This window comes from Haliaeetus albicilla, chromosome 4 (assembly GCF_947461875.1).
Source record: "Haliaeetus albicilla chromosome 4, bHalAlb1.1, whole genome shotgun sequence".
Taxonomy (NCBI): Eukaryota; Metazoa; Chordata; class Aves; order Accipitriformes; family Accipitridae; genus Haliaeetus; species Haliaeetus albicilla.
Window position 1 is genome coordinate 38782958 of NC_091486.1, and position 18274 is coordinate 38801231.

Sequence of the window (18274 nt, forward strand, 5' to 3'; positions counted from 1 at the left end):
AAAGGAGCTAAAAATGAACTTTAAGAGACATGTCACCTCCTGCTGTATGTGGCTGAAGCTCCATTGACTTCTATGGGGGTTCTTAAAAGTCTGTTTGTTTAAAATCTTAACTTGTACTGAAGTTCAAAACAAATATTGATTTAAAAGTGAGTTACCTGTTACGTGTATTACTTGCACTCAAAGGATTAAATATCCGGTTCTTTGTTTTGAAGCCAAATTGGTTTCTTCTGCATGAGTCCCAAGGAGTTTACATTTTAATGAACGATAGATATAGCTGCTTCGTATACATGTGAGTGATGTTTTCAGCTGATATCTAGTCCTGGGAAAGGCAGTGGGACCTCCCTGCATTGACCTGGCTGAGGGTCTGGTGTTGTCTGCTTCAATATTGCATGTTAGCTGTAAATTGTGTTGCTGATGCATCAGACAAAACATAACTGATTAGCTTTTCCCACCTCTGACTTGGCTGGGAAATGCTGACAGTAGTAAATATTTTGTTCCAGGCAATAAACTTAAGAAGATGCGACTCAGGAGATGCACAGGGAGCAAGTATTTGCAGTAATGAGGGCTCATTTTAAAAGCATTGCCTTATTGTACTGACATTTGTATGACTACTTTTTAACAGTCTTTCATATTTCAAGGGAGGGAGGATGTGGGGACTGATCCCTTGGTGTTTTGTTCTACAGCTGCTAGACAGTGTGGCAGAGGCCTCTGCCTAATGAACGTGCACTGGGGTGTTGGGGAGCTGGAGGGGGGGCTCCCTGGAACTGTCAGAATTGCTCCTGGCTCCTAGCATGAGTCGCTTTGGATTTTGCCACTTGAGTGCCTTGGAGATTTGGACTATCTGTCCAGCTCTCTGGCTGAAGAGGGTGATCAGGAAAATGCAGTCAGGGTAGTGGAGCTGAAGTACATGCAGAAGGGGTGGAAGTGGTCCAAGGACAGGCAGCCCGACCCTTGGCTGAATGCTGCGGAGCAGCCAGGGGTGCACGGACAAGCCATCCTCCAGCTTCCCTATTTGCTTGTGCCAGAGCACAACCAGTCCAACACAACTCAGCTGCAGCCAGGACACCAGTATTGCACCAGATTTACTCTGTTATAAAGCAGATATGTTAAGGGACTGGATAATGGCGATTCAGATTTACAATCTTGAGTTTAAAGAGAAGGTAGGAGGGTCTGTTGAATACCTGAAGTACCCCAAAACACAAAGGTGTAAGCTCTTTGCTGTGGGGCACACCAGGGCATGAAGCTGCTGTGTTGGGTATCCAGCTGTAGCTCCCCCTTACATGCTCTTTACACATAATCATTGCAATACATCTTTCCCCAAAGGTAGTCTGAATGTTCATACCTTTGTGTTTCAATGCATTAAACAATCAAAGCTCTTTCTTTCCCAAAATACAAGCCTTTTCTGACCTGTTCAGTTGGTTAGCTAGTAAATCCAGGTGATTAAATTAATCCGTCACTATCCTCATTGATGCTGCAGTAGCTTAAAGTCAACAACTTTATTACGGAAATTATACTTGTCAGTTGTGTTGTGGTTTCATTTAATTTAAAAGCTGATGTTCCCATTACTTGCCTTCATACCTCCTGCCAATTACTGTTGATATTGCCAACATCCAGATCAAGGACCTACTTACAGCAAAATATTTACACAAAGCCATTTGAGAGCAAATATTGAATTCTGTAAAGCTATGTTACTGCTTTTTTCTTCTATCGCAAGCACTAATCTGTTGGCATTATTTGGGTTTTATATAACTTATTCATACTGCTTTGATTGCTGCTGTGCATTTGTCTTTTAACCCAAGTGCAAAAGGCAGTACTTAGGGTTGTCATGATCCCAGTGTCTGATTTTTCTATCAGAAATATCACTCACTGGGTGAAGCCCAGGTCATTTTTCCCCAGCGTTTCAGCAGTCTTGACTGAAATAAGAGTTGTCCACCAGCTGCCAGGAGAGCTGAGCATGAATTCAGGACCTGTCCTTAGGGTACTGGCTAATGTCTCTAAACAAATCGAATAGCTATTTGGTTTGTAGTCCTGCTGCACTTGGAATTGCAGTACCCGGGAGGCAAAAAATCCATAGGTCCTGTTTGCTTTTCAAATTGTCAAAGATAGCAAATAGCCACTTTGTATCTTTCCTTTCTGCAGGAATATATTTGGGGTATTTTGCCTCACTAAGCAGAGCAGGTTGGTCTGTGCTTCTGTTGTTGACTCAATTCCACTGTGCCAACAATTAGTGCTGGTTACCTTGGAAACTGCTCTGCACCCTACTGGGGATTTTGACAGGCACATTTTGACTGAAATTGCTTTGTTTTCCCAATTCTGCAAGCACACATGTAGCTAATCCTTTTGCTGTGCTCTGCCTGTGTTCCTTCCCTAAAATGTAGCAAAATTAATGAAACGTATTAATTTATCCTTTCCATCTGTTTGCATCTTTCTTTATCCCTGTTTTAGCCTCAGTGCTCCAGGAGTGTTAATTACCCTTTGCTTTAACCGAACTCACTGTTAATTTTCTTGGTAGGTGTCTGAGGGATGACATTATGAATGCACGTGAAATTTTGATGCAAATTTCAGTCTCCTCTTCTCTGTCCCTCCCTATCATCCCTTTCCTTTGGTTTTCTCCTGGAGCATTTGTTGTGCCATGTGGTTCCAGCACGTTAAACTTTGTTTATGCCTTAAACAAGTTCTGCTTTACAGAGACCAGATGGCATCTTCCATGGCTACAGCAAACTCAAGATCCACTGCCACCGTAGTGGTATCGGATAGAGCTGTTGCTAGGAAGAGCAGGGTGTGATGCTGCTGCAGTCTGGGAAGAGTGTCCCAGTGAAATTGTGGGGACGTGAAATGCTTTTTCTTTTTGGAAGGAGCTGTTCTGTTGCTGTGAAATGGGTGCTCAGGTGGCAAGAAGCGATAGATAGGTGGGCTGAGTGAACTGACTGAATGGCAGTAATGAAACACAGGCAACTATGGTCAGGGAGGGAGAGTAAGAGCTGGGGATGCAGACTCTGGTCTGACTGGGGCAACTCTGGCCTGAGAAATCAACTGACACTGTTATGTGAGGTGACAGGCTGGCTGTTCCCCAGGGCGAGCTGTACCAGCCCCGGTTCATCTGCCAGCAGGATCGATGCTGCTGTGCTGGCACACATACCTGCGAGGCAGGAAGATGCCATGACCCCTGCCTATAGGAGGTTTCTCATGTCAAAAACAATTCTCAGAATAATAATACAGCATTGCATAGAGGGGTAGGAGGGAGAGAGGAGAAGGTAAAAGGTACTGCTGGATGAGGGCTGTCAGAGGCAAATGTCTGAGCCTGAGCAGTTTCACCTAGGAAGTGGTGTTCATAGCAAAATCAGCTCCTCAACGGATTGAGCCTGAGGTTATGGTAGGCTGGAAGAGAAAAAGTGCCTGAGGCTGAAGGAAAACCATTAAAAAGGGTACAAAGGGAACAGACACCACACATCACTGCGGAGATGTGTCACAGAGCTAATTTTTGCTCTTGCTTTTATAGTTGCCAATTATTTCTAACAGTTTTCTGGAAATATTTGGTGAAAGCTCAGACACCTTTTTTAAAGGCTCTTGCCACCATCCGTACATCTGTCTCTGGGGCTGGTAAACCTGTCTGTTAAAAAACTTAATGGACTGGAAAGGTTTCCTGGGAAATGAAAGTACTGTGAGTAATGGATTCAAGTACCAGTGGAGACATCTGCAGTCCATTGACAACCGCAGCAGCATCAACAAGAAATGAAAGAGGGCTTTGACACAACATCTACAGGGCCTTTTACAGGGTCTGATCCCAGATCTTTGGCTCTGCTGTAGCCATGTTTGGCATGTAACCTTGCTTTAACGGCCCCTGGTTGAGTCTCTCTCAGTGAAGGGGGCCTTTCTCAGGTGTCTGGAGGCAGTGGCTGGATGATGCCTACTGCTGTTTAAAAATTGGTGCCAGAGCAAGCTGGGGTGGGGATTGGGCCCCTGTTTTGCCCTTGGGTGTGCTTATGAGAGGGGCTGCAGCTTTTGGAGGCACCAGGCCTTGTAAACACAGCAAAGAGGAGAGGCTGCGTCTCCCCATACCATCAGCAGCTGGTTCAGCATCTCCTGTGCATCCCAGTGCTCTGAAACTGTTTGTGTCCCTGAGTTATCTGTGGGGCAGAGATACTCCAGATGTCCCGATTTGGCATTCTAGGATTTGTCACACCTTGTAGAAGAACCAGGCTGGCTTCCAAAACCAGGAGCAGAGAGTGCTTACTGGTTTGAGTTTTAACTTTGGTTTAAATTAGCATAGTGCCCAAGACAAATGCCTGCCCTCTGAGCAGGGCAGAGTCCTCTGTTCCTGCCAGAGAGCAGCCATGGCACTAGTAGCAACGGGGCAGGCTTGACCTGACAGCCCTGTTGGAGCTTGATCTGAAGTGACAACCTTTAAGGGAGTGGTGGAATCACCGTCCCTGTGTGTTAGCTCCTGGCTTCTCGGCTCAGCCTGCTCATTGCCGGGGCTTTTGAAAGCTCGTGCTGAGGATCTTTCGTAATGTCTCCTGTCTGTTATGGACATCACATTTGAGGACCACCTGTACTTTTGGGTACCACATTCCCTGAAATCAAACTGGGAGACTCAGTCTGTGTCCTGTATCATGAGTAGCTGACATCTTGGTAAAAAGGAGCAGCATTTTACTCTCCACAAAATGAAAAGTAAAGCAATGTTGCCGTTCATTGTGCTGGAGTCTCATGTGAAGCCAAGGTCTTTGTTCCCTTTAAGAAACATGTATTTCATGTTACTTGTTATTTGTTAGTGCCATTTTTGTGGCACAAAGTAGAGTCAGAGAATGTCTACCTGCTTAAAGTGAGGAAAATAAATCTCTACAAGCAAAACTCTCTCTAATGAATCCAGAGCTTTTAGGCTGTGAAGAATTTGCCTGGCATCCAGGCTGGCTAACTCTTCTCTTTCTTTTTTTGTTCTTTATCATTAGCCTTCCTTGAACTTTAACTGAACCATAAGGAAACTATGAAGAGTCTCAATGGCTGCCCTGTGAGGATTTGACTTACCCATTGGATCTGCTATTTATAGTGTCCATTAGTACAAAAACGTCTGTCCTTTTGCAGCAGTCATGTATAGCTAAAGCACTGCTTTTCTGGCAAACTGCCTGTGCTTCCTCTGTCACCCAAAATACCCATCAACAGTGTTCAGAAGTGAGCCTTTCTTGGTTAAAAAAACCCCAGCCAAACAACAACAAAAAAACCCCAAACCACCACACAAAACCCAGAGGCCATTTATATTTTTCTTTACTTATTTTGCATAGCCTGAAATTGAATTTTCCATTTTTCAAGAGGCAACCCTTCACCCCCAGCCATATTTCCCTATGGAACATAATCTTTTCCCCAAGCAAATTAAATCAGGCAGAGAGCTGAGAGGGTGGGAACTGTCTTCCAGCCTTGGAGACCCCATTTGCACCCCAGAACCAGGCTGGATGTGAACAAGTATAAATTCTGTAACAAAGGAGACCATTTTTAATAGGGATTTGTCTTACCTTGCTGGGAGGAGGCTCGCAGTAGCTTGGGTGATGGAAGGCTGGTGATTGAGTGGGTTTCCTTTGGATATGCTCCAGGGTACTAAATCTGGTATACATTTGCATATTCTCTATCTGAAAAATTAATTGGAGCCTTTTCTTAAAATTTTCCTATGAAAATAAGCTTAAAAAATTGATTCTTCTAACAGTCTTCCTAACTGAGTCTTGATTTGTTCATCTGAGCTAACAGTACAGACTTGATGATGTTACTTTTGTCAGTAGTGTTGTGATTAGTAGATGCATGGAAATTTTGACAGAAGGCTCACATGTCACATCCTCCAGGTGTAAAGTGGTGGTGGCAGTCAGCATGGCGTCTTCTGGAGCCTTGGTACACTGTGAAGCTCTGTGACCTTCTCCGTGCTCACCAAAGCTGTTGGGGCGATACTCTTTCCTGCTCTGAAAGAGCAGAATCTGAACAGGAACATACCAAGTATCAAAGGACGCTTTACGGAAGAGTGGTTTGTTTCCTACCCGCATGTCCCACCCATGCAAGGTGCTGCAGCACGCCACCTGCATGATGTGGCATGGGAGAGGTTATCACGTGTCTGCAGGAAGAGGATGGGCCAAGCCGCAGGTTCATTCTCCCAGTTTTCCCCTGTATCGCTTGTGCTTTGCAGTCTGTGTGTGCCTCACAACACAGGGAATTGTCAGGACCTGTAATGATTCCATGGGACTATTTGTGTCCGGTCCACTGCTCTGCAGCAGCAGCACCACGGGACGGTCTGTGAGGGTCTGTGAGGTATCTGTTGCATGTTCCTCACAAGAAGAAGGAACCAAGAGGTGCCGAGAAGCACCCCCAGGCATCCAGCAGGCGTGGAAGCAGGAGAAATTTGAAAAGCCCCAAAATGAGGTGCAGGCTCCTGAAAGGCAGCTGGGAAGATTGATGGGCTTAAATCAGTATGCCTGTTCTTTGGTCCATAGGACTAGCCACAGGCATGACTCGATTTATGGGGTTATGGTGCTCAATTAGATCTACTTAACAACAAAATGGAGTTTCATCTCATACTAGGGACATGTTGTTGAATAGAGGGACAGAGGACTAGAGCTGCCACTCGCAGTCTGCTGCTAATACAGGCATCTATATCATATGTAGACCCTTTCATAAATGTATTGAGCTCCATCTCAAAACCAGGTGAGTTGTTTCCTGCTGTGTGGAAGACTGCCAGAACTTAACACCCCTGACAGTAAGAAAGCAGTGTCTTCAGATTTCTAGTCTGAATTTATCCTTGGCAAGTTTATATTCACGTATTCTTGGGCTAACAGTTTTTTAAATCAGCTTATTTTTTTCATTGCTAGGTAGATGTTCTGACATATGCATCCATCTACTCTTGCTAGTGGCCACAGCCAATAAAACTACTGCGGTCACTGCCCTCCTGGCGACCAGTCAGGAGGGAAGTGAATTGTAAGATACAAATACCAACAATTTTGAATGTTCTTTGCCCGTGGGTGGATTTTTTTTTTTAATATCTCATTACATAGCTTGTGCAGAAGAGAGATTAACATAGCACTTTGTTTTTAGACAAACACACCTGTGAAAGTCAAGTAATTCACATCTATGATTTTTGGGAGAAAAAAATAAGCTTTTCTAAAGGGCAAATGAAGAGGAATAACTTTACATTAAAAGTACAAAGGAATTCTGTAAGAGTACTAACTGTGAGAAGAAATCATCATTATTAATCTAATGGACAGTTTCCCTTGTTAGGGTGGTTGCTGTAAAGTTACCCGTGGGGCACTGATTTAAATATACTTCCCCTTCCCAGCCGGTCCTTGCCTGAAGAATGCAGTAATGGGTGAGCAGAGAGCTTTTATTTCTGCCCTCTGGATGGTGATTAATGGGGGCTCTGCAAGTGTCTCCTGGCAGGAGCAGGGTGTATTGCTATCTGCCATTAGAAACCTCTGTCTCCATGTGAGGGATGGAGCAGTGCTGAAATTCTTGCTCTGTTTTCAGGTGTGTGCCCAGCTGTGCAGCTGGTGGGCACACGGCCGTGCAGCTTGTTGCCTTCCCTAGGGCTCGGCTCCCTGTTCAGGTCCCCAGCACCCTGCGTTTGAAACAACTCAGAAATAGCTGGAGAGTGAAGGGGTTTATTTCTACTGAGTTTGGCTATGAGAGGGAGGAATATATTGATTAATGAGTAAGAAAGAGTGGGCTAATACACAGATAAGAAAAAAAAACCTTTTTCTCTGAATTCTTCTGTAGATGGTTCTGCTGGACCAACCCTTAAGTCCTTGATTTGCTAGATTGAAGGTGCCTGAACTGCCCTTAGGGCAGGAAACCTCTCTGGCTACTTCCACAGGCAGTTGTGTGCCCAATGACATTTCACTGCACCTTTGAGTGGGTCTAGAGCCAAGATGAGATACAATTTCTCAGTTTGGAAGTATTTACTCCCTGGGCAGTCTCACTGCCATCCTCCGCTCACCAGAGCACCTAGTTCCTCAGCCCCTTTCGGGCATGCCACATGTTGAGGGTGGTGGGGCAGAATGAAGCACGGGTCTTGTGGCACCCGGGTCTGTCAAGCGTGCAACACCAGCGAGCGGCTGGGAGCCAAGCCTGTGTCCAGGACCAGGGCCTGAGACCCCATCCCACCAAACAAATGTTATCTTCCCCAATCCCTCTGCATGGTATTCAGACATACTGTTTAAATAAAGCTTTGTGTTGCAGTCTTAAAAGGGGTGAAGAGGACAAAGTATACATTTTAATCATACAGAAATGTTATTTGGCCCTTCTTTTTCAAGTCCCTCATCACCATAGATGTCTGTCTGGGAAGTGCCTTTAATGCATACTAACTGTGTGCTGATAAGGAGGAAATATCATCCAAAGTGCATGTAAGAATGCAGCTAAAATGCATTCTTAAAATGCAGCTTAAATGTCAAGAAATACCATTACTCAGCTGGCTGTTCTACCCCTGTTTGCAAAACAGTACCTGCAAAATAAATTTCTAGACATTTAATAAATGATCATCTTAAAATTTTGCAGTTGCTTCACGTTGTCCCTAACAGAAAGAGCATTTAATAATGACGCTTTGTGCATCTTACTGTAAAGGCTGGGGTCCTGGTTTTTATAATACTCAGCATTTTCCACTGAGATCTTTGGAATATCTGGTCCTTCTATTTTATTTTCAATGATTTGCTTATATTTCAGGGAAAAAGATTACCTTTTAAAATTAGGTCAGCCTCCATTTCTTATTGTTTAAGCTAATCTTTATAATTTTAAAACATCATTTCATTAGCATACTTTTCTTTGTTTTTTCTAACTTTGCTGCTGCCACAGAAGAAGTGTCTGCGAGGATAGTACAAGTAGTAACAGCTGAAGCTGTAGCAGTCCTGAAAGGCGAACAGGAAAAAGAAGCCCAGCACAAAGATCAGCCTGGACCACTACCTTTAGGTAAAACAAGACAAAGAATGTTCAAAGTATCCTTGTGTCTGCTAATACTATATGTATGTATTACAAAAAACAGTTACAGCTGTGTATTCACATAGGTTATGGTCATGGGTAAACTGCAGCACCGCTGGATAAATGCTGGAACCACATAATAATAGCGGTATCCTTGTTGCCTCAGTTCTTCATGGCCCGGTGACCGTCTCATCCACTGTTTGCTCTAACAGCAGTTCTCCACCTAGTTTCTGACTCCTGAGTGGCACAGCTGTGAATGTAATTGGTGGTAGTGGTTTTGTCATCGTGTTTGGTGGGATCCAGCGGCACTCGGAGTCCGTTTGTGTTCAGCCATGTACAACGTGAGAGAGAAAGATTAATGTCTGAAGAGGCAAAGATTAGAGGAGAGACATATGAAAAGAAAGTGAGGCTTCACTGGTTTGGATGGTAGCTACTCAAAAAGATGGAGGAGGAGCACCTCAACAGGAAGCAGAGAGGAATGGGGCACACCGGGTGAGAGTGGGAGAGGGGTTAGCAGCCAGGCAGGGTGAGGGGAGATTGTGGGAGAGGGAATTACACGTGGTAGAAGCAAATGCCAGTGGTCCAGACTGGGAATGGTACCACTGCCACTGGTCCATGCTGTGTCCCCATTGTCCTGCTGGCTCCTTTCTGAAATACAAGTATGTGTGTGTATGTATATATAAATAAGTACACAGCCATTCGTACCTGCAGTGCTTCCTCCCTGCCAGAAAACTTCCACAGTAGCTCAAAACACATACAACAAAGGCCATACTCTGTCCTGAGGTAGGGTAAGTCTTACAAGCCTGCCCCAGGATAAGTTCTGCTGAATGCATGTACATTGTGATCAAATCAAAGTAATGCCTTGTGGTATTTTCCCCACAGGCACTGTGCTTTGTTTGGTACAGTGGCTGGACCCTGCTTAGGAATGAATTAAAGTCAATGAGTAATTTAGAATATTTGTTAGAAATTTGGTTCCCAAGGTCTTTTGCTTCATTGAACTAATTTTCAACTGCAGCCGGGAGATGTGTTGCTTAGTAATTCCCATCTTTACAGAGACTCAATTTTACATGGAAGACCCCAATTCTGCAAAGCACTTCATACATATTTAAGCACAGATTTCTTCACTGGAGCCTGGGTGAGGCAAAATGGATATTCATCTCCATGTAGTTAGAGAAGACATTTTAAAATTATTGTGAGAAGTATGTCTTAAGTTAGCAGCTGTTGGTGTTACAGTTCCTGTGGTCAGTGACTGTTAAATAAGTGTGGGTAGAATTGCATTGTGATGAAGATACAAATACTCTCTTCCTGGACAGCACATCTTAAGGACAAGTCACATAAGGGTCTCTTCCAAACCACACTGAAATTAATAGAAGGAGGCCTGGCAAATTCTACTGGGGCTTTGAAACTGGCCTTTCTATGCTTGGGAAGAAGCCCTGAATCAGAAACTGACTGTTGAGAGGTGCCATTTATAAGACAGATCTGTTAAAACAGATTGTTAATTTATTTAAAACAAAACAAAACAAAACATTGGTTAAGCCCCAGTAGTGGATCTGTTTTTAAAGAAAAAAAATTGTCAAAGTGATTGGTATGAAATCAGATGCAGAGGTTATGCTGAGTTCATTTAAGCAGTTTATTTAGGATTTCATCGTCCTTGAATTAAATAATTGAAGAAACATCATCTGGATTCAGCATCTAGTCTCGTGATTGGGAATGAATCTAAAACCTAGTCTAAGTGCATCTAAGATTTCACTGTGCCTTGCTCAGCTGAATCACTGTTATGTCATGGCTGACATAAGTTCCCTATGCTGATGTCTTTTGTATTTAGACAAGCAGTATTTGCATGTATTCTGTGATTAACCTTGAATTCAGCAGAAGAAAAAGAAAAAAAAGCATGCAGAACGTTTTTTGTTCATGTACTCAAGGTAAATTCAAGAGATTGGATGCCAGTTTCTGATAGTCAGCGTGAATTTATAAAATCTCTCATGCTCAGATGCTTTATTGTTGTTGCCTTGGGTGACTGAAGGTTTTCTAAGTGGCAATACTGATTTAAAAGATAATTTCATACTTGATTTTTGTATTGTATTCTATGACCAGAATTTTGAAAATAATTCATATCATCTGAAAAAAAAAATCCTTTTATTATAACTTCAAAAATCCATGTATTCTGAAAGGGTCTATCTGAAAATCCACTAGGCACAAGTGCCCATTGAATAATTCTCCCAGCTGGGCAGAACAGGCTGACTGCAGCTTGTATCAAGCATTGGTCTCCCTGGAATTAATTGCTGTATCTCATTTTCACTGTTTGAATTCTAGCAGTTGAAGAGTCAGCCAACCTGCCTCCTTCCCCTCCTCCATCACCAGCTTCCGAGCAGACTGGAGCTCTGGAGGAAGGTAAGGGTCTTCTGGATGTTGCAGTGCACAGCTGACAGCAGAGGTATGAGACATGAATCTAAAGGATGGGGGAATCAGAAAATGGAGATACTTTCTGCACCTTCATGTGAAAAGATAAGGCATTCCCCAGCAGTAACTCCCCATCTGCAAACCAGCTGCAATGCATGGGTGAGGTAGACACATATGCACAGAGGTAACTGACAGGATATGTTAAGTACATCCCTATTAAAGAAAAAAACAGGAGGTGATGCTCACCTTTTTATCTGTTATATGCAATATGAGCCAAGATGCCTGCTGTCCCAACATGGTCACCAAAACTATGATTCAGTGTGGGTCAGCTTTCTTTTCTTAGGATTTGTTTGGCTGCTTTTTTAAATTACCATTAGCTTTGTTTTTGGAATCTTAAATGCATGAAAGCAAGGAGATTCAGAGTTGGATCATTTCTTTGGTCTTTGACCTGTAATTCATGCTTCAATGCCTATGTGTATTGGGCGTTCTGGACAGAGTGGAGGAGTCAAATTCTAGTCTCACAAAGCAAATTTCTACTCTTCTGCACAACAAATGTTCAATTTCAGTAGCCCATAATCACTGCATTTTCCTCCTGCTAAAATCCCCTCCAGCAAAGAACTTAAGTGTTGGCTTAATTTTGAGCAGAGGCCTAAATCCCAGTGAAGTTGTCACAATGGTAAGCATGTGCGTCAGTGCTTTGTTCAACAGAAGATGGCTGCTACATCAAGGCCATCAGTATAGGGGACAGCAATATGTTAAAACTGAGCTGTATCATGTGGGTAAGAGGGAAGGATTTGGGTTCAGAATCTCCAGGGGACTGTCAGTTGAACTCTGCCATGTCAATAGCATTTTTATGTGTCCATTTATTTCCTTCTTGGATTTTCTTTTAGCATTTTTCTTTCTTTTTGTTTAAATAAGTGCATGAAAATAATTTCTTACCGTCTGCTGAAGAAACTTTGTTGGTGTTTTAACACAGAGCCTCTATTAATTTTGCAAGTGGACGGCTGCTATTTCATGTGCTAACGTAGTCTGACTCTTAGTTTATCAGGACACTGCAATTAGGCATGTTCCATCCTGAAACATTTTTGAGATAATGCAATTACAGGCTGTGCTAACAACATTTGTCAGTCCACTGTACTGGAAATACCTACTGGATGTGGTTAGTAACGAATATAAAGAATTTGATTAATTGATTGTTGGGTTTTTTTTAAAAAACATCTGCCCATTGTGTGTTTTAAAAAAATAGTAAAATGGTTCCTAGACGCATCACCCAGAGGTAACGGCAATCAAAAATACTAACTGAAAAGGAAGCTAGTAGGGCATTAGCAAAGGCTTTTAGAATTGTTGCCAGGGTTTTACCACTATTTTTAATACATAGTTCACTTGACTAGTTCAGTGTATGCTTTTTGATTTTTTCATATCACAATAAAGGGCTTGTTCTTCTGCTTCAAGCCAATGTCAAGGTTCTTCCATTACCCTTAGTTGAGGATTAGCTTTGTGTACTGTTTCTATCAGCAGTATTGTTTGCACGTATTTCAGGATTTTATAAAGTACTCGTATTGATTAATTGACAGGAGGTTGTAGATTGCCCCCTAAGCAAATGGAAGCCATTTAGCTAGTTGTATTAACACAAGAAGGTGGCAAAACACTATACGACTTGAGGTTATTATGAACTACCGGACTGTGCTGTTCCCAGCTGTGCATATGACTCAGCAAGTCACTTAACAGCTCTGTGTTATAAGATGTGGTCCTTATTCTCTGTGGGTAAGTTGAGTTTTTGCTGACTTGAGTGAGCCAGACCTGTCATTTTTATTCAGGCAAAGCTCTCATTCAGAAGAGTTTGCCTCAGTAGGGTTTGACCCAGTTTTACTGTACTTGTTTAAACCTTCAGTTCCCTATACCATCTGGCTATCCATCCTCATGCTCCTTTACATTGTCTGTCTGTCTTTCTGCTCAGTAGAATACAATTTCTGAATTTAACCCAATTCTACAGTTGTTGAACAAAAAAGGTGAGCGCTTGGTGTGTGTATCTACCTCAGACCTCCTTTTTCCCTGTTCTCTTAGAACATTTTCCTAATGCACTCGTCAGTATGTGTTGCATTGCTTTGAATCCAAGAGGCTTCCTTCAGTCATAGTAGGAAGGAAATCATTGTTGTAGATATGACAAAGGTGGATGTGGCCAGCCATGCAGCAAACACAAATTAAAAAAAAAAAAAAGAGGTAGAAAACACAGAGAGATTTGTGGGTCAAGAGTATTTCGTGAGAGAAGGGAATCAGTGGATGTAGGTGTCTTTCATTTGGCTGCAGAAAAACGTTCAAATGAGCCTGTCCTTTTTCACTGCTGCAGAAGGTAAGATAACTAATTTGCCTTATGGAAATTATTTCATTTATTTCAACTATAGTAACATAATTTTGCTCAGGAAATGAAATTTTCCCTAGCACTGTCTAATCCTTTTATCAGTTGTATCTGGTCATGCAGGGCTGATTCGATATTCTTTTGCCAACTTGGCATTTCTTTTGTGCTCAGTGCCTTTTGACAATGGTCAACAATGTCTTCACGTAAAAAAAATTCTAAATGTTACAAGATAGAAGGATGCCTTTGATGGCCTGTCTTCCGTTTTGAAATAGGCATCTCAGATTAGGCTTTATATGCCAAATAAGAATATTTTGCAAACTGAAAGGAACCAAGTGTCCTATAAAAATGGATCTATTTACAGTGAAAATTACTTCTTGAAAGGCATTTTCAAAAGATACCTGGAAGCTAAAGCAGAATTAGCCTTTGTGAGAAGTCATTTTAATGTTGGACTTTAGAATACATTGGGGATTTTTCCCATGCTTTGAAATGAAAAAAGGACTATTAGAAGGGACTAAAATAACAAAGAAAGGATTTTTCTTGTTGCTGAAATAAAACCATATCCTCCTTTAAAGACATCATTATCCTGTTAATGAAATTATCTGCAGTAATTTTGAAAATATCTTTATTAAAACTGATAAATAAACAATGTAAATCCGTAATAGGCACAGACATAACAGCCCCAAACAATACTAGACTTTGCACTCCTAATGATTTTGGACTATCACAATAATAGGTATTAAGCATTTTTACTGATGTCGGTTCCTGTAGTTTTAAGGAGCAGAGGCAGGGCTTCTATTTTCTTGCCTACAATCCATTCCGAGCCTATACAGAAGGGATTTTCAGCCTTGTTTGCATCAGTATAGAGAAGTCCTGGGGTTTCATCTTCACTCTTGTCGATGCATTTTACTTCTGAATGGCTCCTGGGTAAGTATTACCCACAGCTGGAAGGAGAACCTCCCCTTTTGCACATCCTCCTTTTCCATGTTCTGCTTCTGAACATACCAATCTTCCATTCTTTTCTCCACAATGTTCCAGCAGAAGAGGTGGCAAGTGTGTCAACGCTTTCCACTCTTGTTCACAGTAATACATGGACTAGTGTGAGAGCACCCTGCAAAGAACCAGGGATTGTAGTTTTGAATCTTCTCAGGTTTAGGAGGGGGTTGATTCCTGGTCTCTTGCACCTTGAGACATGTCCCCACCCCTGTAACTAGCCTTTTGCAAACTGCGAGCCCACTCAAATCTGTGGCTGAATTTTGTTGAAGCTTCTGTGGAGAAGAAATCCACGGGTTCTGCATTGCAAGTGGATCAAGATGCTTCCCTGCAACCTTGCTGCTGGCTCTTAAGTACTAGGGAAAGGTGGGAAGCTCAGGTACAGCCCTGTGTTTAGCATTTCCTATTGCAATGCTCTGCAGAGCTTGCTGCTTGGCAGAAGCAGGCTGCCAGCTTATCTTTCCACACCTACCTCCTTTAAGCATGCATAAACCCCTGAATGTGGGGTTTGGATTCCACTACAAGAGTGAAGCAGCTAAACTATCGGTGGTTCAGGCATTCTTTGTGCCCAGAAAGAAATTATGAGAACAGGTCTCTTAATTTAAGTTCCGTGGATGGTATTTGTGTATGTGCATAGGTGCACATAGCATACCTCCAGTCCTGGCCAGCCTCAGGGCTGTCATGGAATCTGAAACATGGGTCATCTTTCTTTTGCAGCACTGTGATACATATTGGAGCTACTAATATTGCTATCAAGGAATAATTTTTCTTCCTTTCTGTGGGTGATTGAGCCTGAATGGGCTGACACTACAGCATTCTTTTCCCAGGTGGAAGAAATACATGTCATTACATTACAGGACACTTGCTGCCATGTTGCTGCAGAGAGCAGACAGTGCTTTTTTTAAAGACACAGATGTTGTCTTGTCATAGCATGCTATAGAAAGAAACTTAAAACTTACTGTTATTTGCCAGGAAGAACCTTAGAGGTCTTACAGATGGAATTAGTTTGGATAATAATTGCTTTCTAAGACTTGGGTAAGGGTGGTTAAAGCAGCATTCGTGATCCATCTTGTTTTCAGGTCACACACAGAGATCTGGTTAATATCTGTTACGCTGCCTGAGTTAAAGCCTTGCTTTCTGACTCAGTGTTTTGGATCCAAGAGGAAAGTTTTGGAGGCTCTGGAGAAACTCTTTAAGTTGTAATTGCCTGGAGAAAGGCCAGGGACACTGAGCATGGACTTGTTCTTGAAGCTAGTAGGAAATCCAATGGGGTAGCTGCTAAAGGCACTCCATGAAGGTAGTGTTTATCAAACTGCCAGTTGTCATACACAGAAAATGGGCTTAAACATATTTTCTCTAGTACTAGATGTTTACTTTTCCATAGCTTTATTCATAGTGAGAGGGCACCTTAGTCTACATGAGCTCTCAAGTCTCCCCATTAGGTTTGTATGGAGCAGATGGTAGGCCAGTCATTTTTATTGGGCAGTATTATTTTTATTTGTCTTGCAAAAACCAACCAAGCTCCCCCTCCCTGTAGCTGGTGTAGTCCTGAGATGATTATGTGATTATCTGTGGTGCTACAGTGACGGGTGAATAAAGCTGTCATTCCAAAGCATTGGCAGACACCAAGGTGGGAGCTAGTTCATCCACAGAAATGTGACACAACAGTGTAAAATATAGGACTAACAGAGACTGCTGTGAGCAGCTTTATGTGGCCTTTATCAGGAAAAAAGATAGCTAGCTATTTGGGTAAGGGTTTTCTTCGTTGTTTAAATGCTACTTATATATAGGGAAAAGAAGAAAGTGGGGAATTTTGAAATAGATACAATGAGAAATAAACCCACTATTGACCAAAGTGTAAGCTGGTTTGCTTTTTAATTAAAGGAATTTTCAAAATTTACACTTTCAAGTATTTTACATGATGACTATGTGGGATACCTCAGAGGTTTTTAATACAGTTGGTCAGCTGTAAAATACATATGAGTATCAGTGCAAGTTGTGAGATGTGGTTTGTGTACAATATGTGTTCCTCTAAATAATTGGTGTATAGTTTTGAAATTCACTTATTCCGATGGTTGGACATGGCCCATGTGTTAAAATGCACAGCTGCCTCATTCCTCCATCCTGCATTAACCTGGTAGCGTGGCTGATTTCATCCACTCTGCAGTATGACATAGTGGCTAGCGTTGCTAGTGCATGCATCCATCGTGTCTTGTCTTTTCTTTGTCTGTCTGTCCTGCAGTTTTTGTCTGTGTGTGTCTATTTGTAGATGAAGGGGCGGAGGATAAGGTGGGACTGCTACACCACTGCCCAGGCTGTGGGCCTGCTGCCAGCAGGGAGTGGCGTAAACACCTGGCCCCCTCCATTTCAGTGTCTGTGCCCGATGATGAGCCCTACAATTCGGATGAGGAGTACTATGAACACCCTTTGTTCAGCTCAGAGTGGACTGGCTCTAGTACACGTCCCAGTGCCACAGTGAAGAGCACAGAGGTCTTGTTGGGCCATGATGAAGGTGAACTGAGCATGGTCCCATTTTGTTCCTCTTCCCCTCTACCCGCCTGCCATCCATTCCATTATATATGTGCCTGGGGTTGTTGCTTTCTGGGAAGGGAAACCTAGTTGTGTTTTCTCCCCACATGGAAGTGACACCCCTCCAGAGTCTCTCCATCTCAAAGTGAAGCTGCAGCATGAGCAATGAATGCAACTTTGGGGTCAGTGAAACCATGGTCCCTGCTTAAATCAGGGCTCTTGGTCTACTGGCCTGGCTTATAGCAGAAGCAAAAGGAGCAGATAGTTAAAAGAAGCGTAAGCTAATTTGTTCTTTGTGCCAGAGAATTACTGCCAAGAACAGTGTGCAAAATAAGCCAAAAGATTGTTACTGGAGGTAAGTCAGTTGTTAACACAGTGGGGAAAAAAAGCCTGTCTACACCAAAGATAGCAGTGGAAGGTCTTTAATTCTCCAGTAGGCAAAGGAAATCAATTTTACCCCAGTATACACAGGTGACTTCAGGCAGTATTGGGTCATGTTTGATCTCTAGTTCTTTTGTGGATACACCCAGTTAAATTGTGTCAGCTGACTGCAAACAAGGAGAAAAAAAAAATTACTGTTACTGTGTTTCTGTACCCCCTTTTTCTATGGCCTGAGCATATATAAAAGTGAAATGCCTTTTGAGGAATCAAGGGAGAATCTATTTCAGTGACTAACAGGAATGCTGACTTCTCCAAGGCAAGATAGATCACGTTTCATCTCGCAGCATTTGACTAAATCTTGGGACACAGGAGTTGAAGTTAAAAACAGTACTGAATCCTCTAAAGGTTTGTGTCTCAGGAAGATGAAGGTGTATACCCGAAATTGCTCACTGGGTCACTTCAAGAAAACCAGAGTTGTTCAGAATTAACAGGATAATATAGCCTAATACTGCAACAGCACCAGAAAGAGATCAATGCTAATAATTGGAAGATTGTTAATGTCACCATGTCTGCCTGAAGCTCGGGAAGACAGAAAATCCCAGGAGTAGCCTTACTATAAGCTGGGTGCCTATAGCTGTAGTTAGAGCACTCCTGGATTGGTTACTTCGTGGGCAGCTTCCT

At 42.6% G+C, this 18274-nt stretch overlaps 1 protein-coding gene across 50 annotated transcripts in view; it reads left to right on the forward strand.

Moving 5' to 3' along the window:
• MAP2 (microtubule associated protein 2) overlaps positions 1-18274 on the forward strand; it is a 249859-nt gene that overhangs the window by 189655 nt on the left and 41930 nt on the right. For 40 of the 50 annotated variants that reach the window (XM_069781951.1, XM_069781956.1, XM_069781958.1 and 37 more), the window contains 2 exons: positions 8815-8928; positions 11251-11328. In XM_069781951.1, coding sequence (XP_069638052.1) covers positions 8815-8928; positions 11251-11328 — 192 coding nt within the window. The remainder of the gene's footprint in view (positions 1-8814; positions 8929-11250; positions 11329-18274) is intronic. The other 10 variants (XM_069781969.1, XM_069782001.1, XM_069782000.1 and 7 more) reach the window with 2 other exon arrangements.